Genomic DNA, 22,426 nt, shown 5'->3' with positions numbered 1-22,426 from the left:
TGCTTGGTTTATCAGGTTGTAACATTATGTAATGCTGCTTACAATGCATGAAGGCTTCTGAGCAGATTTCTAGAAAAGAATGTTTATTATTATTATTATTATTATAAAAAGTGTAACTTTATGCAGATGAACTGGAATGTACTCTGTTTTATGATGTAGATTTTGCTGGAAAGCGTCTTGGGAATACATCAGTGTACATAAAAAATATTTATAGTTTTCTGCCTTCAGCTTGTCTATTTTAGGAAGAGAGCAAATGTTCCATCGGACAGGAATTGTAGCTCAACTAAGGAAACTATACAGAGAAACTCTTGCCGAGCCTGGTGGTGTCATATTCTCTATGGGCCAGCGCCTCCTGCTGGTAGAATGTGTAGTAAAGCTGCGTGTTCTGGATCAGGAGGTGTTCATACCTGAATGTAGAAGTTGGTAAAGAGGATGATAAGGGAGATCATGTAGCAGTTCTGGAAATACAACCATCCCATGGGGAACGCACAGCGCCAAATCATTGCACAGCTGGTCTGAGTCATAGTCAGGACGAACTGGGTCTGTGGGGAGGAGAAAATACACAAAACATTGATTTTCTGTTATACGTCAAAAGAGAAGTATCATTGACACAAAACATCACAATACACTATGCAGAGTAAAGAGGCACTATAGAAAGTCCCCACTGTACGGAGGATCAGCAGGTCTCATTAAAAAGAAATGGACTATGGTTTTGACACTCACAATGTATTCTAAAAGTCAGATCCTGTTGCAACCATGTACTAAAATTAAAATTGTATATATATATATATATATGTAATATTTATATTATATTTTTTATATTATTTTTATTTTAAAATAATGTTTTATTGAATTTTCAAAGGTTTTAAAACCAAGCAGATACATCGACTGGTCAAGCAAAGGTCTATACAGTATCAAATAATAAGAGCTAATCCCATTTTTAGGCAGATGAAAAGCATGGTAGCCTTACGTTACATTCTCTGGACCAGTGCTCAATGAATCAACTATAAGGGTACGTTAACACTACGGAATCCAGGTGGATACTCCAAGCGGATTCCGCTTGAAATTCCGCCCGTTTCATAAAGTATTTAAAGGGGTAGTCCACCCAAAAAAATTTTCTTTCAAATCAACTGGTGCCATAAAGTGCCAGAGATTTGTAATTCACTTCTATTAAAAAATCTTAAGTCTTCAAGTACTTATCAGCTGCTGTGTGTCCAGCAGGAAGTGGTGTTTTCTTTCCTGTCTGACCCAGTGCTCTCTGTTGCCTCCTCTGTCCATGTCAGGAACTGTCCAAAGTAGGAGCAAATCCCCATAGAAAACCTCTCCTGCTCTCCAGACTGGAAATAATACAACTTCCTGTTGGGCATACAGCAGCTGATAAGTACTGGAAGGCTTGAGATTTTTTAATAGAAGTAAATTACAAATCTCTGGCACTTCATGGTAGCAGTTGATTTGAAAGAAAAAATTTTTTGGTGGACTACCCCTTTAATATTTGCCGCTGCCGTTTTTCCCCTGATTACTTAGTTTGCTGGGGTCATCAGCTTTAGTTATGAGCAAAAATAAAACAATGTGTGAACAGGTGAAAAAACTGTTGTAATCAATTCCATCTGTTATTCTATATAGTGTGTCCACTACTGGCCAAATGGAACGCAATATTAGGCTGCGTTCACACTACGTATATTTCAGTCAGTATATTTCAGTCGGTATTGCAACCAAAACCAGGAGTGGATTAAAAACACAGAAAGGATCTGTTCACACAATGTTGAAATTGAGTGGATGGCCGCCATATAATGGCAAATATTTGCTGTTATTTTAGAACAACGGCCGTTATATTGAAATAATGGCCGTTATTTACTGTTATATGGCGGCCATCCACTCAATTTCCACATTGTGTGAACAGATCCTTTCTGTGTTTTTAATCCACTCCTGGTTTTGGTTGCAATACTGACTGAAATATACGTAGTGTGAATGCAGCCTTTTACTGGAAATACAGCTGTATTTTACCTACATTTTACGGTGTGTGTGAACATGGCCTTAAAGGGGTTGTTCACCAAAAATTTTAATCTTTCAATTCAACTGGTCCTAGCAAGTGCCAGTGATCTGTAATTCACTTCTATTAAAAAGTCTTCCAGTACTTATCAGCTGCTGCATGTCCAGCAGGAAGTGGAATTCTTTCCAGTCTGGAGAGCAAGAGAGGTTTTCTATGGAGGAGCACAGACAGAGGCCGCAGAAAAAATACACTATTTCCTGCAGGCTATACAGCAGTTGATAAGTACAAGGATTTCTTTTATATAGAAGTAAATTACAAATCTCTGGCACTTGCTGGGTCTAGTTGATTTCAAAGAAACATTTTTGTGAACTACCCCTTTTAAATTTGTGTTGTGGCCAGACACACTATGTAAAGAGGTCGGCCCTACAGATACAGCTATGAAATCCATATAAGAAGCTGCACCCCACAGACTGAGATGTTATCATGTGCTATTTATGAATGGAGAAGACTTGGATCATGCCTCATGCTGATGTGGAATCGCCTGATATGCCGATCTGAATATATAGAGGGGCAGCATAGGTTTTGTAAACTATAATCGGCCTCTGTACCCTACTATAAGAGAGAGCAGAAGAGAGAAGCATTACCCCCACAGGGCAGATAGAACCTGCTGTCTGTACACTCTGCCAGGAGACGGATGAATGAATGAATGAATGAATGAAAGGCTTACCAGCTGGCACTGTGTGATGTACTTCTTCCACCACAGATACGGTCGCATGGCTGGAATAGCTGAGAGTCCGTAGTAAGAGTACATGAGGACATGGATAAAGCTGTTCAGAGTGGCACCAAAGAAGGCTGCAAAAATATTTAAAAAAAAACAACTTCTGTAATAAAACCCACCATAGAAATGACTAGTACAGTAAGTATCATTGTAATTGGAAAGTCCAAATATGTACTATGTGGGCAACTTTGCAATGGATCCTAATTACCTACATTTCATGGTAATTGAGATACAAGCAGTATCCTGGGACCAGAAATCGATAAGTATAGGTTATCTTAGTTTTAGCAGACACTGGTATAACAATTTATTCTTCATTGTCAAAGGAGGCTTTGAAATGTTTTACCTTAAAGGGGTAAAATATAGATTTGTAATTTACCTTTATTTTAAAATCTCAAGTCTTCCCATACTTATCAGCTGCTGTATGCCCCGCAGGAAATGTTTTCTTTCCAGTCTGACACAGTGCTCTCTGCTGCCACCCCAGGAACTGTCCAGAGTAGTAGTAAATCCCTGCTTTGGACAGTTCCTGACAAGGACAGGGGGTCAGACTGGAGAGAATACACCACTTCCCGCAGGGCATACAGCAGCTGATAAGTACTGGAAGACTTAAGATTTTTTTTATAGAAGTAAATTACAAATTTATATATTTTTCGGAAACCAGTTGATTTGAAAGAGTACCCCTTTAAGAGGTGTACATCATGTAGTTCCTCTTTATACTACAGAGGATCTAACATCATGGTGGTTACCTGAAACTTGGCCTTTGCAATTTAGAGAAATCTATTAGACAGGAACTAAAAACACGGCATGGAAATCCCACTGCTTTCCTTTTGCAGGTGTTATTTGTTGACAAGGAAAAACCCTTTAAGGGGTGGTGTCATGCCAAAAACTAGGTCTTCACTGATGCATTATGTTAAATGAAACATATTTCAGATCTACCAGCATGTCTTAAAATGTATCATTGGAAAGATTATAGAGTCACGAATCCCCCATGTGCTGCTTTGTTTTGATAACCTGTTACCCCTGGTTATGGCTCACTGGGCACCACTAGGTGGCATCACTCTTCTCCAGTTCAATCGCAGTCTCCTGATTTGTCCCATTAGTACTGGTAGTTGGTTTTCCCCCCAATCCAAGGGGGATTATGGGTAAATGTCTGCATTGTTGCATTAACTTCAGGGTCAAAGTTCACAGAGGAGACTAGGAAATGAATAACACTATTGGGGAATCATCACTTTTGTCCTCCTTCACATTTACGAATGTGGCACACATCATGACGCAACCCCTTTAAGGTTTATATAGACTAACCACAGGAATTTAAAGGACAGGAATTTTAAGGGGTGTTTCAGACAAAACAGACAGGTCATTAATAACTGATTGGCGGGGTGACAACTACATAGTGTATAGACCTGGAAGCAATCGTCTCTGTTCACTGTGTAGCGGTGGTGTTGTGTAACTGCAACTCAGTTCCCATTCTAGTGAATGGCAAGTGAGCGGCAGTAACCAGGCGCAGTCACTACAAGGTGAGCAGAGCCGACTGCTTCCAACCTGTTCACTGTGTAGTGTGGTGGTGCTGGGTGCTGGCCCCCTGCCTATCAATGACTGATGACCTATCCCATAGGCCATGAATCTGTTCTACCTAGAACATTTCTTTAAAGTGTCACTGTCGTCTCATTTTTGTTGCAGAAATCAATAGTGCAGGCGATTTTAAGAAACTTTGTAATTGGGTTTATTAGGCAAATATGCCATTATCTGCATTCAAAAAGACTTTCCCCAGGTTCCCCCCCCCCCCCTCCTCTCTATCATTCACTGCTCATTATCAGGAAATCTCGCCTCTTTTACATCAGTCGTGCCCTGTGTAACCTATGGAGAGGGGAGGGGGGAGAAGGGAGATTAGTCGCCAGGATTACACAGTGGGACCTGTGTGAAAGTCGGTATTCAAGGTCAGTGCTGACTTCAGAGCAGAAAGCCCGGTGATGTAGCTGTAAATTAACTCTTTGTTGTCCTGTTTTGGTGCCTCATCTCCCTTCACCCCTCCCATCTCTATGGAAAACAATGAAGATGGGGGAGAGCTTTAAACTGCTTTTTCATGATAAAAATGCATTTTTCGGCAAATAAACCCAAATACAAAGTTTCTTAAAATCGCCTGTACTATTGATTTCTGCAAAAAAAAAAAAAAAAAAAATTAAAGGGGTTATCCAGCGCTACAAAAACATGGCCACTTTCCCCCTACTGTTGTCTCCAGTTTGGGTGGGGTTTTGAAACTCAGTTCTATTGAAGTAAATGGAGCCTAATTGCAAACTGCACCTGAACTGGGGACAACAGTAGGGGGAAAAGTGGCCATGTTTTTGTAGCGCTGGATAACCCCTTTACATGAATAGAGTGGCGCCAGTGCAGTGCTTTTTGAACCGCAGGTCTTTTCTCGGGCACCGGCCCGTCCTGAAGCACTGGAGGAGGGCTGGCCGGCCCCCAGTATGACGAAACCCCCTCCCCTCTGTGACGTGGCTCCTTCAGAATCAATGGAGCCGGGTCACAGAGGGGAGGGGGTTTCCTCAAACTGGGGGTGGGCGGGCCGGCCTCCTCCAGTGCTTCTAAGTACATATATAGGGACTACTAGTACTCACAGTGTCCACAGGGCACCCAGTTCATGACAAACCACCAGATGTTAAGCATGGAGGCATGGTGATACACGTGGAGGACGGTGATCTGGTGGTTGTTTTTTCGGAGAATGAAGAAGAAAGTGTCCATGAATTCAATGAGTTTGGAGAAGTAATACCACCAGAGGACTCGCACTATCTGTAACAAGAAAGGTTTCTGCATTAATATATTAATATATCTACAAAAATCTGAGCAAATATCAAAGCTTCTTTTCCTTTTGAACCAGTTTTTATGTGTTCTATACAATAATCATCATCATCTCTTAACGATTTCCCGAGTATCCCGTCAGGATCTCCGATCTTATCAACTGCTGCATGTCCTGCAGGAAGTGGTGTATTCTTTTCAGTCTAAAACAGTGCACTCTGCTGCCACCTCTGTCCATGTCAGGAACTGTCCAGAGCAGGAGAGGTTTTCTATGGGAATTTGCTGCTGCTCTGGACAGTTCCTGACATGGACAGAGGTGGCAGCAGAGCGCACTGTTTTAGACTGGAAAGAATACACTACTTCCTGCAGGACATACAGCAGCTGATAAGTACTGGAAGACTGGAGATTTTAAATAGAAGTAAATTGCAAATCTATATAACTTTCTAAAACCAGTTGATTAAGAAAGAGTACACCTTTAACCCTCAAAAATGCAGACTCCTATAAACCTTACTACCAGGGATTCCTCAGGGACTTTATGCAATACAGACTATTTCTTTCCAGTTCTAAATAATGAAGGTCCAGAGTAATTAAAGGGGTTCTCCAGCGAAAATGTAATTCTTTCAAATCAACTGATATCAGAAAGTTATATAGATTTGTAATTTACTTCTATTACAAAATGTCAAGTCTTCCCATACTTATTAGCTGCTATATGTGCTGCAGGAAGTGGTGTATTCTTTTCAGTCTGACACAGTGCTCTCTGCTGCCACCTCTGGCTGAGATAGGAACTTTCTCTCGGTTTTATATGAATCCCCATAGAAATCCTCTCCTGCTCTGGAGAGTTCCTGTCTCAGCCAGAGGTGTCAGCAGAGAGCACTGTGTCAGACTGAAATAAAACATTTCCTGCAGGACATCCAGCAGCTGATAAGTACAGGAAGACTTGAGATTTTTTAATAGAAGTAAATTATAAAATCTATATAACTTTCTGACACCAGTTGATTTAAAGAAAAAGATTTTCGCTGGACAACCCCCTTTAACTTATACTGTACAGAATTTGCAAGTCAGCATCCAAAGATCTGTGATGGGAGAAAACGGAGTTCTCAATATGTACAGATTTGGTTGACTATCTGCACTGCCTGATTTGTGCCCCTTTGTGTCACAGCACCCATCAATGGAATGTGGTAATCCATTCACCAACAAAACGTGTATCAATGCTTGAAACAATTACGCAAAAAAGAGTAAGAAGGGAAAGGGGAAAACAAGTAAGAGAGGGGCCAGAGATTTGTAATTTTACTTCTATTAAACAATCTCCAGTCTTCCAGTACTTATCAGCTGCTGTATGTCCTACAGTAAGTGGTGTATTCTCTCCAGTCTGACACAGTGCTCTCTGCTGCCACCTCTGTCCATGTCAGGAACTGTCCAGAGCAGCAACAAATCCCCATAGAAAATCTTTCCTGCTCTCCAGACTAGAAAGAATAAAACCACTTCATGCAGGACATACAGCAGCTGGTAAGTATTGGAAGACTTGAGACATTTTAATAGAAGTAAATTACAAATCTCTTTTTTGGGAGAACTACATATGCTGCCGAACAGCTTCCTCTTCACAGTAGATTTTACAGATGATCATTAACCCTTTCCCGACCTGGGGTCATTGATGCATCAATGCCCAGGTCATTTTAGAATATCAGTTTATGGGATCATAATGATCCCATGTGTCTGCCCCCTCTCCTCTGTCCCCTGCCGCTGTTACAATCTTGTGACAGCAGCAGGGGAGAGAGGGGAGGGGGCAGAGCTCACGGCAGCACGCCCCGCCTTCCCTCCCTCCCCACGCCGGCCCCCAAAGCCCGAGGCTTTCAGTTTCCATGGCCACCATCGGGGCTCTGCGATCACTTCACAGAGCCCCGATGGACACTGGACAGAGAATCCTCCCTCTGTAGAGGGAGAATTCTCTGTCAGAAGCCCTATAGATGCTGTGGTCGTGCTGACAGCAGTATCTATCGATTAGTTCACAGCAACGGAACGCGGCTCCGGTGCTGAGAGTTGCAGCGGGTCTCCGGCTTCTGCGCCTATGTCATCCTGGATCGTAAATTAATATTACTGCAGCATCAGGCATAGGCTGCAGCGATGTTAATTTACTGCCCAGCGGTGGGAGGAGGTTAATATTATGACTTGATCTAAATGAATATAGAATCTATACAGTTTAGTAATATGGTGGCTTCCAATCCCTGGTGTGCTGGAGTTGTAATACACGTTTTAGCATGGCTAATTAACACTTCTTTCTGTTGCAAGATATAAATGTCATGTCTCCTATGTAACATCATATGGCAACGTGTCAGGACAGACACCGCACTGCATCCCTGGGGCCGCACACATAAGAAGGATGTGAGGCTCAATGTCTGACCTGCTGCATCTGTTCTTAATATTCTTGTGATGAAATAAAAAGACAATGTTGCGGTTGCAGTGATGTAAGAATGGGTGTAATGGGTAGGAAATGGCTCCATGTCTACAGAACTACAGTTTGATTACTAAGTGAATAGAGCCCGGGGACTCCTATTACCTATGGCAGAAGAAATCCCAGCCTTACTGCAATTCACTCCTTACAATGGCAATGAATTGCCCAAGAATTGAGATTCCATTAATGTGGAGGAGTTGGGCTTAAAGGGATTGTCCACCGAAAATCTTTTTCTTTCAAATCAACTGGTTTCGGAAAGTTAGATAGATTTGTAATTTACTTCTATTTAAAAATCTCCAGTCTTCCCATACTTATCAGCTGCTGTATGTCATGCAGGAAAATGTTTTCTTTTCAGTCTGACACAGTGCTCTGTGCCGCCACCTCTGTCCATGTCAGGAACTGTCCAGAGCAGCAGCAAATCCCCATAGAAAACCTCTCCTGCTCTGAACAGTTCCTAACATGGACAGAGGTGGCAGCAGAGAGCACTGTGTCAATGGAAAGAATACACCACACCCTGTAGGACATACAGCAGCTGATAAGTATTGGAAGGCTGAAGATTTTTAAATAGAAGTACATTACAAATCTAGATAACTTTTTTGAAACCAGTTGATTTGAAAGAAAACGATTTTCTCAGGACAACCCCTTTAAAAACTACATATCAGTGGGCTGTGGCTGCAGCAGGAGAGTGCCACACACCCGACCACAGAGGCCTACAAGAGTCACGTCACCTCCCCTCACTACAATGTGGAAATAAAAGCCATTCTACCGAAAGGAAACTTATTAGTCACCTCAGTTTCCATCCTATTTTTCTTTTTTTTTTCTTGCAACCTTGTACAATGATTTAGCAGGATTAGTTGCTAAACAACAAAGTCATTTGCCATTTGGCCGGGTCTCAAACTCATTCATAAGAAACGTCAGCACTGTTCCGCTCTGACTTCCACACTCTATGTAAATATAGGAGGTTTTATTCAGATCTGAAAACAATAAGACTCCAAAGGACTAATAGGCTATATGTGTAGTATAGTATAAAACTTAAAGTAATACTGAAACACACTGGACATCTGCAGGAAGAAGGGATTCTCCTACACGTCTGTCATTCCCATAACTGCAGGTTTGAACTTGCTGTACCCCTGTCCTTACAGAGTCTACAACTCTGAGAGTACTCAGTGTTTTCTTAGGGTCCTATTACACGGGCGGATGGGGGCCCGATAATAACTGTAAACGAGCCCCGATCTGTTAGATCGGCGCTCGTTTACTGGGCCTATTACACGGCCCGATAATCGTTTAACAAGGGCTGCATGGACATAGTTATTAATGTCCTTGCAGCCCTTGCTAAACTGGCATACATTACCTATCCATGGTCCGGGGCTCCTCTTGTGGTCTTGCTTCTCCCCGAGTCCCGCGCGCTGCAGCTTCAGAGCGGCCTGTCTTAATTTTCAGCTCAGACAGGCCGCACTGAAGCTTCAGCGCGCGGGACCCGGGGAGAAGCGGACCGCAAAATCAGGATCCCATCTTTTCTGCTCCTATTTTCACATATATCACAAGTCATTAGCAGCGTTCCTCACCTTCATGTCTGCGTCTCCTCCACTGTGAGTGTCCTGACAGAAGAAGCTGTAGCCTCCTTCCCATACACCTGTTACTAGCTATAAAAAAAATTATATATATTAGTAAAACAAATACTCAAAATATGACAATATATTGCAGAGCTATAACAGTTGTCAGTGTGACAGGAATTACATTTTTTTTTTAGCCTGGACTAAAAGAAGTCCCCGAGCTCCCCCTAGTGGTGGTTACAGGTAGCCAGAAGATAGAGATCATACATGTGGTCACTCCACCGTCCATCATAAACACTACAGTCAGGAGCCCCAATGAACAGGCACCCAAGACATTTTTTAGTCTGGAGCCCTGTACTGTGTAATTGGCTTCCAGGTTTCTTCAGTAAGTATGTATTAATGGCGGTGTTATCAATGTGAAGCAACTGGATGATTGTTCTCCCCCAAAAAATTTCTGTCAAATCAATTGGTGCCAGAAATTTGTACTTCACTTCTATAAAAAAAAAATCTCAAGTTTTTCAGTACTTATCAGATGCTGTAAGTCCTGCAGGAAGTGGTGTATTCTTTCCAGTCTGACACAGTGCTCTATGCTGCCACCTCTGTCCATGTCAGGAACTGTCTAGAGCAGATAGCAAATCCCCATAGAAAATCCCTCCTGCTCTCCAAACTGGAAAGAATACACCACTTCCTGCAGGACTTACAGCAGCTGATAAGTACTGGATGACTGGAGATTTTTTTTTTATAGAAGTAAATTACAAATCTGTCACATTCTGGTGCCAGTTGGTTTGAAATAAAAGCTTTAGATTTAATAGACATAAATAGCTTAAATCTGCTGTGTGAAATCTATAGCTAAATAAGTACATGTGAACACATTCTAAAGTTCCTGTTACACAGAGAGATTATCTCTCAAATCAGGGGTCAGGGGTCAGGCTCACTGGCCGATAATCTGCCATCTGCACGTCTCCAAGTAATAAGAGATGTGCGATCGATAAAGGAAAGAGCAGCCCTGGCCGCAGGATTATCGAGCAGCATAATAGGTTTTGTAAGCGAGCGCCGATCTATTAGATTTTCTGTAGGAAATGCCCATCAATAGAACTAAAGGGAACCCAAGAGATCCTTTCATCAATTGGGCCTGTTTTACTTCTGGTGTCTGTTTATTTTTCCGTATTTAAAGGAGCACTCCAGGCTTTTTTCACTATGGCAAGGGAGGGGATGGATAAAAGCAACGACGTGCACTTACCTCCCTGGTTGCAGTGCTGCGTCCCGCATGGTGCTGCTCTGGTCTCCGGCTGCTTCCTGGTCTAAGGGTACTATTCCACAGGCCGAGGAGGGCCCGATCAACGATGTAAACGAGCGGCGATCTGCTAGTTCGCTGCTCGTTTACTGGGCCTATTGGCTGAGCGCTCTGTCAGCTGACCGGCTATTCTGAAGATAGAGCGTGCGGGACCCAGGGACGAAGACACCGCGGAGAAGCCTGGACAGGTAATGTATGATGATGCTGCTGCTTGTCAAATCGTCGGTCGCCCGCCGCGCACCGCTATTCAACCGTAGCGATGCGCGGTGGGGGAACGATGATTTTAGGTCTGGCCCTAAATAAACGATCAGCCGATGACACGATCATCGGCTGATCGTTCTCTCTATTTCACCGAACGATAATCGGCCGAATCGGGCCAAATGGGGCCGATTATCGTTACTGTGGAATAGGGCCCTTAGCTGCGTCATAGCCAGGGACCAGAGGCCAGAGTGGCGCGATGTGGGGACCCAGTGCTGGAACTGGGGGAGTAAGTGGACATTGTTGCTTTCATCCATCCCCTCCCAAGCCATAGTGAAAAAAGCCCTCCTGAGCAAAAAAAAAAAAAAAAAAAAACATACTCCTTGCATTTTTTTTTTTTTTGTTGAAACCCTGCAAAATAAATAAAACCTGGAAAGAAGCTACCCAAAGGATTGTTACACATCTGCTATTGGTTTGGAATTTGTGCAGCCATAAGGTTAAGCTGTGCTCTCTCCCTCCCGGGATAATGACAGTGTGTAACGTGATATAATTATACTGTACATGTACTACGCAAATCACTGTAATCTAACAGGACCTGCAATTTGCTGGGAGATTGTCTGCTGCACTGAACCAATAATACTAATAAAGGGCACAATGATACTCAAAGCCGTATCTGTGTGTAACGTATTACAGGAACACGTAGACACCATGCAAACTAAAAGGTTTGGGGTTTTTTCTCAGTGAAAATGGCTCAATGGCCCAGATGTACTAAAACTTTCTATGTGCAAATTTAGAGTAGACAGACAGTATGGTAAATGAGTCTCACCTGATGACTAGAGATGAGCGAATTTGCTGAAGTTCGGGTTCATATGAACCTGAACTATCGGCTTCTGATTCGACTGTCTGTAGCCTCCGTAAACAGGGTGGATACAGCGTAAGGACCGCCTGGAAAACTGGGATACAGCCAATGTCTGTATCCCAGTTTTCCGAGCGGTCCGTAAGGCTAGGTTAACACTGCGTTTTTGCTATCTGTTTTTTTTTTTTTGCAAAAAACGGATGCATTTGTGTGCATCCGTTTTGATCCATTTTTCCATTGTAAAAGAAACGGATCAATACGGATCCTCTTTTATTTACGGACACAAAAAAAGTGTCAGCTACGTTTTTGTGTCCGTCAAAAAAAAAAAACTGATCCGTTTTTTTTTTTTTAAAATGGAAGTCAATGGAAAAATGGATCAAAACGGATGCACACAAATGCATCCGTTTTTGTCATCCATTTTTCATCCGGTTTTTTTTTGCAAAAAAAACGGATTGCAAAAACGCAGTGTGAACCTAGCCTAAGGCTGCATCCACACTGTTCACGGAGGCTGCAGACAGCGGGAATCAGAAGCTGATAGTTCAGGTTCATACGAACCCGAACTTTGGCAAATTTGCTCATCTCTACTGATGACTGCTTACTCTAAGGGCCGTATTACACAGGACGACTATAATGCGGAAAATCGTTTTATTGTTTGAATTTAAACAATAATTGTCCTGTGTAAAATTGCAGGCAACGTTTCAAAAATTGTTCGTCTGACATTGATCGTGGATTTAGATCTGACTCTAAAATCATTATTAATCGTTCGCTGTAATTCCGCATTCGGTCACTGTAATTCCGCATTCGGTCACTAATTGTTCAGTGTAATTGCACATCGTTCCTTCTTTTGCTGGGATCAGATGGAGTAAATGATCGTAGTAACAATCGTAGTTAACGACCATCGTTCTGTATAATATGGTGAATGGTTTCAGGTTAACGATAAACAATCTTGTTTGCGATCGTTTATTGTTAATTGGTAAAAACGCTACCAACTATTAGTTTGCTGAGGGCTTATTCCCACGTTCTGTGAAACGTGGACAGCACTGACAGGGATTTCCTGCGTGGCTGTGTCATTAGAGTGACATTTCCCGCTCCAGGCACCCTATTGATACATCATGCCGCACGGGTAAAGACTCCATGACGGGGCTTCCCCATCAGTGCTGTCCATGTGTCACAGAACGTGGGATAAGCCCTTGCAGTGCAGCAGAATTATGAGCCAGATTTGTGTCAACGTCTTGAGCCACGCCCCTTTATCAAGGCCACACCCCTTTAAGTCCTAGGAGATTGTACATGCGTTAAGAGGTATCATAATTTAAAGCATTTATGACATATCCGCAGGACACGTACCATAAACCCCGATAGGTGCAGGTCTGGTCACCACTATGCACATCCATAGTTTAATGGCCTACATGCAAGTAGCACTTAAATAACACAGAGAATACATTTTTTTGCTGGGTGTTATTCTAAGTTAAAGGGAACCAAACAGCCCAATTGGGCTGATATGGTTCCCTGGAGCAATGTATAAAGCTCCTGCAGCAGCCGCGGCACATACCGGTAGGAGCTTCATACCGGGGACATATGACTTTTATTCCCTTGCTTGTGACAGACACGGGCGGGAAAGTAGTCATCTGGGTGGCTCCCTGGCCGTATCTAGTCACAGAGCTCTGCCTGTCAGTGTGCTCGGCGGGATGATTGACAGGCAGAGAGGCCAGTAACTGACAATCATTTCCGCATGTATCAGGTGACATTCTTGTGACTGATCGTGTTTCTATTTACTCTTCCTGGTCAAGTGTACTTCAGTCAGTGCTCACACCATGTTAATATGGAGCTAAGAGCACCCTTACCTATAGTAACTAAACTAAAGTAGCAGTAATCACAAAAAGCTTTATTTATTTCCAGAATTCATGCAGTAGGGACTGCTAAAGCTAAAGGGGGAGATTTATGAAGACCGGCGTACTCGTACAATGGTTTTAAATTAGTCCCCACTGGATTCACTATGGTATGAACGATGTCGGCTGATCATTGCACTCTATTCCACGGGACGATCATCGTCCGTAGCGGCCGATATCGGCCGATAATCGTTCCGTGGAATAGGGCCTTGACACAGGCTGCTTCCCCAAGTCTAACATCTAATGCTTACCTGCATCAGAAGACATCAGAGAAGGCTCAGAAACTGTAAGTAAATGTTAGGATTTGTATTCGCCGGAATCCCCATTTTGAGGAGTATTTCAAACTCAACTAACATTAGTTATACTTGTAGTGCTTGTCAAGTTAAATATTTTTGCAAATACATTTTTCGTACACTCGCCTCCTTCTCCTGATCCTTTGTTGACAGCTTGTTTTTAGGTTACTGACCACTACTCTGCTCTAAAAGCAGTGATCGGACTGATATAGATAGATATAGTATAGATGTATAGTGACAGGCTGTGTTCACACATAGTATTTCCATCAGTATTTTTTTTTCCACCAAAATCAAAAGTGGACAAAAAAGTATAATGGAAAGATTAGCAGTTTCAGTGTTTTTGACCCATTCCTGGTTTTGGTTGAAAAAAGACAGACGGAAATACTGTGTGCGAACATAGCCATATAGGGGGGCATTTATTAAAGTTTCACTGTAACTTCAAAATTTTTGACATGTCTATGACTTAAAAATGTCCGTGCAGCGCTGGAGCTCTGAGGATTTATGTACCGGAGCCTGTCCGTGCACACCAGGGCTGTGGAGTCGGAGTCGTGGAGTTGGAGCTAGTTTTGGCTGGAGTCGGAAAAAATGTCCAACTCTAGCTTTAAAAAAAAATCTTAGAACAATTTAGAATTGAGTATTGATATGAATTTTATAAGTTTTGCTCATCAATACATATTATGAGCAACATTCTAATAGGACACTGGCCCTATTACATAAGGGTGGTCGGGGAAAAGTTGTAGGTTACTATCCTATAAAATCAGGAGTCGGAGCTGCGGCTTACAGACTCCACAGCCCCGGTGCACACAACGTGAAACCTACACTTGCTCAGAGCTGGCCTATGTTTCACTGAAATTTTTTTCTATTGGAAAAATGTCAAATGCGGTGCACGCAGAGGCCATGTACCCTTTGCGTGCTGCCGCACCTGCCGTTACGCCTCCCTCCCCGCCCCTTTTGCGCAAACAGAGCAGAAGGTCCACTTGCGAATAAATAATTCGCAAATCAAGCTTTTGCAAATTAATTTATGCGCAAATGGGCTCTTTGCGCCAGAAAATGCCCTGTGCGCCACTTTATAAAAGTCCCCAATAGTATATATATTCATATATATAATGTAGTATAGCCACATATACCAGCTGGTTCTGTGCTTTTAGAGCAGAGAAGTGGTTGGTAACCTAGACATGTAGGATGAAAAGTGCAGCCCATCCGGAGGAGGAGGAGGAGGCAAGTTTGCCCGATGAATGTATTTGCAAAACTATTTAGGAACCACAGAGCTCGGCCTTCATTTTATTGGAGCAATGTGAGAAATGAAAGTTTTCCCCTTAGTACTTGGGCTTGAGAATCTTACTATGAGACGGCTTGTTAAATTTCCCCTTTGTATGAAATAAAAGTGATATAGAGGTACAGCAGAGCCCTTAGCCCATGGGCCTCCAAACTGCGGCCCTCCAGCTGTTGCAGTACTCCATTTCCCATCATGCCTGGACAGTCAAATCCAAAGCTTTAGCTGTCTGGGCATTATGGGAATTGTGGTTTTGCAGCAGCTGGAGGACCGCAGTTTGGAGACCCATGAGTTAGGGTCATAATCACACCATAGGCTCACACAATGGATGTATTGCAAAAGAGATGTTGAGAAATAAGATATCAAAAGACAGCAGGCAGGTGATCAAAGTAATTTACATTGGAACCTTCATCTACGGACAGGGAAGTTCCTGACTAAAAATAGCTTTCCACTTCGCCACAAAGACGTAAGCGATTTTATAACCACGGATATGTTTGTAAGGCGACTGTAATGTGAGAATATACATAGTAATAGCTGTATATCAAACCAGTTGGAGTCAGACTGAACTATAACATGTGTGTGTCCTTAGGTTTTAGTCTCCTTTGTTGGTCTGGCTGGTTTTGCAGTTCAGCTGGTAACTTCTCTGCCAAACCAAATAAGACAATTAAAGAAGATCTCTCACAATAAAGAAACCCACAATGTATCCATTGACTAGATCCTGTATTAGTCTAGGGTGTTACTGTCAGGCACCCATAACAGGCTCTGTACAATGTATACATTGGAAGCTTTTTCTGGCAAGTACAACAGAAAACAAAGACAATTTAAAGAGTACCTGTGACTACAGATAACTTTTCACATGCCATCAAATGTTATTGATCACAGTAGGTCTCCCTGCTGACACCCGCTTTGATCAGATGATACAGCGGTGGAGAGATCCACTCCCTGGCCGGCTGTGCATACCGGCAATATTTCTCAATGTAAGTCTGTGAGAAAATATTGACAGAATGAGTAGCGGGCCACTTGGGAGGGGATCTCTCCACAGCTGTATCTTCTGATCAAAGTGGGTGCCAGCAGAGAGACCCACTGTGATCAATAAATTTTGATGACATGTCAAAAGTTATTTGTAGTAATAGTGCGTTTACACAGAGAGATTTATCTGACAGATCTTTGAAGCCAAAGCCAGGAACAGGGTCATAAAGAGAGAACAGTGTATTTATTTATTTTCATATAGGCAGAAAATTCAGTCCTCCCATAAAACCATCAACACAAAAGACATTAAAAACCTATGGTGGGAGTCTGGTACATAAATATCATAAATAGGGCACAGGATAACATATAAATTCATGTATATCTAATAAATAGCAGATCTATCCAAATTCATAAAGGACTACATGTCACAGGATAACAGGAAATATATATATATATATATATATATATATATTAAATAGCAGATAGACTGAGTACAAACTAAGAATAAGAACAGATTAATTTTATAGCAGCATCCAAATAAATATTGCACAATCCCCTGTATTATGCAGCCCAATAGCAGCAATAGTAATGGGAAGTGGATATAGCTTCAATTGCAATATGTCCTTAGGTTGTAAACCAAAAAATACTGCAAACCATGTTGTGTATGTTACATACAAGCCCTTGGTCCCATCCTAATGAATAACCTGCCTCGACTTCACTGTAGCCATACAAACATATACCCGGTGGCCATGTGTACCAGTTCCCACCACTCCAACGCATTTTTACAACCACTTTGACGAGGAGCCATATGGAGTTTTTAAAGTCTTTTGTGTTTATGGTTTTATGGGAGGGATGAATTTTTTGTCCATATGAAAATAAATAAATACAATGATGAAATTTATCAGTTGTCATTGTGGAGATTTTTCGTAGTATTATATGATATAGGTGAAATCTTATAAGGTTATATTTAGTGTTGATTCAGATGTTCTGATATCGGTATATTATATATATATATATATATATAAAAATAAACAGGTCATAAAGGAAAAACTGGGATCTATTCTCTTTTCAAATCCATTCCTGGCTTTGGCTTCAAAAATCTGTCAGATAAATCTCTCTGTGTAAACACACCATAATAGAGCCTATTTAAAGGGGTAGTGCGGTGCTAAAAAATTATTCACAGAATAACACACATTAAAAAGTTATACAACTTTGTAATGTATGTTATGTCTGTGAATCGCCCCCTTCTCCGTGTCCCACCACCCCCACCCGTGTACCCGGAAGTGTGTGGTGCATTATACATTACCTGATCCGTGTCGAGCCCGTCCGCCATCTTGTGCCAAACGCCATCTTCGGACAGACGGCCGAATCGCTGCCGCCGTCCCCCCTCCGCCGCGTCATAACTGTGCTCACGGCTGAGCGGCTGATGACGCGGCTGCGATTCGGTCGTCCGTCCGAAGATGACGTTTTGCACAAGATGGCGGACGGGCTAGACACGGATCAGGTAATGTATAATGCACCACACTTCCGGGTACACGGGTGGGGGTGGTGGGACACGGGAAGGGGGCGATTCACAGACATAACATACATTACAAAGTTGTATAACTTTGTAATGTGTGTTATTCTGTGAATAATTTTTTAGCGCTGCACTACCCCTTTAAGCCCAGCCTTGGGTAATTTAGGCCTCATTTCTCAAAACGGTGTAATAGTAAGGAAACTATTGCACAGAGCGATAATCGCCCGATTATCGCCCTGTGTAATAGAGACAATGATCAGCTGATGAAACAATTTGTGATTGGCTGAGTGGCGTGTCAGCACAGAGAAGCTGCTGCACGTGGTGCCGAGTAGAGAACAGAGAACAGGAGAAGACCGGGAGCATGGAGAGTTAATGTATGAACAGTTTAGGGCAAGGGCTGCCCGGACATCACTAAGGATGTCCATGCAGCCCTTACTAAATGATAATCGAGCCGTGTAATAGGCCCAGTAAACGAGCACCGATCTAGCAGTTCAGTGCTGATTTACATTATTGATCGGGCCGTGTAATAGTACCCCAAGTCTGTGTTTGTTGCCCACAGCTACCAATCAGAGATCAGAGCCGGTTATTAGTCGGAAGCTGAGCTATGGTTGGTTGCTTACGGCCAACAAAGGACACTTCTACTAAAAGACTGCATGATAAATCTTCCCTTTCGTGTGCACTGTATAAGGGATCGTTCACGCCACAATTTGTTCTTCCAAGACACAGATAGGTCTGGAAACTATCAAAATGACTGGACTGGCACGGATGCTTTTAAGTTTAACAGCCCGTGCGTAGTCAGCTAGTGACTACATTCTGATTATTTTCCAAGTGTATCTGAGTTTCTGCTCAGATTATTTAATACCATCAAGCTTTCCTGTACTTATCAGCTGCTTTAAGTTCTGCAGGAAGTGGGTGTATGCCTTACAGTATGACATGCTGCTCTCTGCTGCCCCCTCTGTCTGTGTCAGAAACTGTCCAGAGCAGACGATGTTTACGAAGGGAATTTGCTGCTGCCCCAGACAGTTCTTGACACAAACAGAGGTGGCAGCAGAGAGAACGGTGTCAAAAATTTCCTACAGGGTATACAGCAGCTGATAACTACTGAAAGACAAATCACCAGCTGATTTGATAATATTCTTTGTTCCTCTGAAGTACACCTTTAAGGGTCCTATCACACAGAGCGATTTTTAACGATTAACGATAAATGATCTTAAATGAGGTTGTTTATTGTTAACCTGAAATCGTTCACCATATCACACAGAACAATAGTCGTTAGTTACGATCGTTACTATATTCTTTTACTCCTTCTGATCCCAGCGAAACAATGAACAATGTGCAATTACACTGAACGATTAGTGAAAAAGTGCGTAACTTGTGCGAACGAATAACGAAAATTTTAGTTTCAGATCTAAATCAACGATCAACAACATACAAACGATTTTTCGAACGTTGCCTGCAATTACACAGAACGATTATCGTTTAAATTCGAACGGTTTAACGATTTTTTGCACGATAATCGTCCTGTGTAATAGGGCCCTATTCCACGGGCCGACTGGAGTAGCAAACCAGCGCTGTCAGTGCTTGTTTGCTCCTTGTTCCCTGCTCGCTGCTGCTGCTATTACACACGTCGGCAGTGAGCGGGTGAGTCCAGGGGGGGGGGGGGGGGGCACAGGGAGCTGATCGTTGCAGATCGCTGCTATATGAGTCTTTGTTTTTCAGCCGACATGAACGATGGCCGATAATCGTTCCGTGGAATAGTGCCTTGAGTGTCTTTGCAAATGTAAAGAGCTGCACAGTCATATGCTACGATAACCAAGCATTTCCCTTTACCATAGCTCTATGTACTTCTTTATAGATAACCATTACATGATACTTTTTGTTTCATTTACAGAAACACACATTGTCCCAGTAAGAAGATTAAGTGATGTAAAACCCTGCGTTTCAGCAACAAAGAACATTGTGTGTCCAAGACAGAAATTCCAAATCTATTTGCTGGTCTGGAGTGTGAACATTCCAAGGGTACTTACAAAGAGGGGATTTAACTCTTTCTTTGCAGCGCTAGACAAATGTGAAAATGTTACACATGGATGAGGGGTAAACTTCCAGTCTGGTGTTTGCAGGTCATACATGAATGCTCTGTTAGGGCACTATGCATGTTGTATATACTGGGATTGGTCCTGGCAGGTATGTCACATGCATTCATAGCAAAAGATTGGCATCCCCTGGGCTGGTATACATCTGCAGTGGCATCCAGCAAATACATACACATAGCTTGTGTAGCCTGTGTTAACTTGATCACAATGATGCGTTTAACCCTTTGAGGACCAGGCCCAAAATGACCCAGTGGACCGCGCAAATTTTGATCTTAGTGCTTTCGTTTTTCCCTCCTCCCCTTCTAAGAGCTCTAGCACTTTCAGTTTTCTATCTACAAGCCATGTAAGTGCTTGTTTTTTACAGGAATAGTTGTACTTTGTAATGGCGTCATTCATTTTACCATAACATGTATGACGGAATCCCAAATATATTATTTATGAAGATATAAATAGGTGAAATCGTAAGAAAGAATGCAATATGGTAACGTTTGGGGGGTTCCTGTGTCTACGTGATGCACTATATGGTAACAGCGACATGACACTATTATTCTATAGGTCAGCCCGAACACAACCATATGCAGGTTACACAGATTCTCTAATGTTATATATATTTTTTTTTATGAAATCCTTTTTTTTGGCAATTAAATATTATTAAAATGGGCCTATTGTGACGCTTATAACGATTTTATTTTTTCACCTACGGGGCTGTATGGGGTGTCATTTTTTCCGCCATGATCTCTAGTTTTTATTAATACCATATTTGTGAAGATCGGACGTTTTGATCACTTTTTATTGATTTTTTTTAATATATAATGTAACATAAAATCGGTAATCTGCGCACTTTTTCCCCTCTTTTCGTGTACGCCGTTTACCGGTCGCAATGACGCTTGTTATATTTTAATAGATCGGACAATTACGCACGCTATGGTATATTATATGTTTATCTATTTATTCATTTTTATATGTTTTATTTATATAATGGGAAAGGGGGGTGATTTAGACTTTTATTGGGGGAGGGGTTTTGGGGTAGTGTAATAGTGTTTTGAACTTTTTTTTTTTTACACATTTGAAGTCCCTTTGGGGGACTTGTACATACATTACTTTGATTTATACACTGATGAATGCTATGCCATAGGCATAGCATTGATCAGTGTTATCGGCGATCTGCTCATTGAGCCTGCCTGTGCAGGCTCAGTGTAGCAGATCGCCGATCGGACCGCATGGAGGCAGGTAAGAGACCTCCAGCAGTCCGTTTCAACGATCGGGACCCCTGCAGTCACACTGCGGGGGTCCCGATCGGTAAGTGACAGGGGACTCCCCCTGTCACTTACACTTAAACGCTGAGGTCGCGCCGCGATCGCGGCGTTTAAGGGGTTAATGACACGCGGCAGCGCGATCGCTGCAGCGTGTCATTACCGGTGAGGTCCCGGCTGCTCACTGCAGCCGGCCCCCACCTCCTATGAAGCGCGCTCCGCTCCGGAGCGCGCTTCATAGCGGGAATAACACCCATGACGTAAGGTTACGTCATAGGTCGTCTGGGGACAGACTTCCATGACGTAACCCTACGTCCAGGGTCGTCTAGGGGTTAAAGTGTCACTGTCGTATTTTTTTTTTTTTTTGCAGAAATCAATAGTGCAGGCGATTTTAAGAAACTTTGTAATTGGGTTTATTAGGCAAATATGCCATTATCTGCATTCAAAAAGACTTTCCCTAGGTCCCCCCCTCCTCTCTCTCATTCACTGCTCATTATCAGGAAATCTTGACTCTTTTACATCAGCCATGCTCTGTGTAACCTATGGAGAGGGGAGGGGGGAAATTAGTGGCCAGCAGAGAGCAAAGGATTACACAGCGGGACCTGTTTGAAAGCCGGTATTCAGAGGTCAGAGAGGTCAATGCTGACCGTCAGAGGAGATAGCCCGGTGATGTAGCTGTAAATTAACTCTTTGTTGTCCTGTTTTGGTGCCTCATCTCCCTCCACCCCTCCCCTCCCAATAAGAGAACCATGAAGACAGGGGGGAGAGCTTCAAACTGCTTTTTCATGATAAAAATGCATTTTTCAGCTAATAAACCCAACTACAAAGTTTCTTAAAATCGCCTGTACTATTGATATAAAAAAAAAAAAAAAAAAAACGACAGTGACACTTTAACTCAACTTTCTACTTGACTTAACATAGCTCCCTGACAAAATTGTGGCGTCATGGGTCAGGTAAACCCTGGCTACATCTGTATTTCTTTTTTTAACATGAGAGCCTATAGATAATGTATGCCACTATATGTCTACAAAGTGGAATCTAATCTAAACCATATGGCGGGAAATCCTCTCAATGTATACCTCTGATACTTCCGACCGATCAAGACCTATAACATGTCAAAAAATTTTTTCCTAATGGTGGGTATGCTTTGTTCTTCTACAGGGAACAAGACTACTGGTCCCCAAAACAGGGGTCAGTAATGATCGGGAAGCCATTGCTCTTGCTTTTGTGGC

The 22,426-nt window shown here is 42.5% G+C and overlaps 1 protein-coding gene across 2 annotated transcripts in view; it reads right to left on the bottom strand.

Annotated features, from left to right (window-relative positions):
- The window catches only part of ELOVL5 (ELOVL fatty acid elongase 5), a 37,677-nt gene that overhangs the window by 4,007 nt on the left and 11,244 nt on the right, over positions 1–22,426 (bottom strand). For both annotated transcript variants that reach the window (XM_069974508.1, XM_069974509.1), the window contains exons 4-7: positions 9,576–9,653; positions 5,384–5,555; positions 2,718–2,842; positions 408–542 (exon numbers count right to left, since the gene is read on the bottom strand). In XM_069974508.1, the coding sequence (XP_069830609.1) occupies positions 408–542; positions 2,718–2,842; positions 5,384–5,555; positions 9,576–9,653 (510 nt within the window). The remainder of the gene's footprint in view (positions 1–407; positions 543–2,717; positions 2,843–5,383; positions 5,556–9,575; positions 9,654–22,426) is intronic.

This window comes from Dendropsophus ebraccatus, chromosome 6, assembly GCF_027789765.1.
Source record: "Dendropsophus ebraccatus isolate aDenEbr1 chromosome 6, aDenEbr1.pat, whole genome shotgun sequence".
Classification (NCBI taxonomy): domain Eukaryota; kingdom Metazoa; phylum Chordata; class Amphibia; order Anura; family Hylidae; genus Dendropsophus; species Dendropsophus ebraccatus.
The sequence above is the reverse complement of the archived record's forward strand: the minus strand, read 5'-3'. Positions and strand labels throughout refer to the sequence as shown.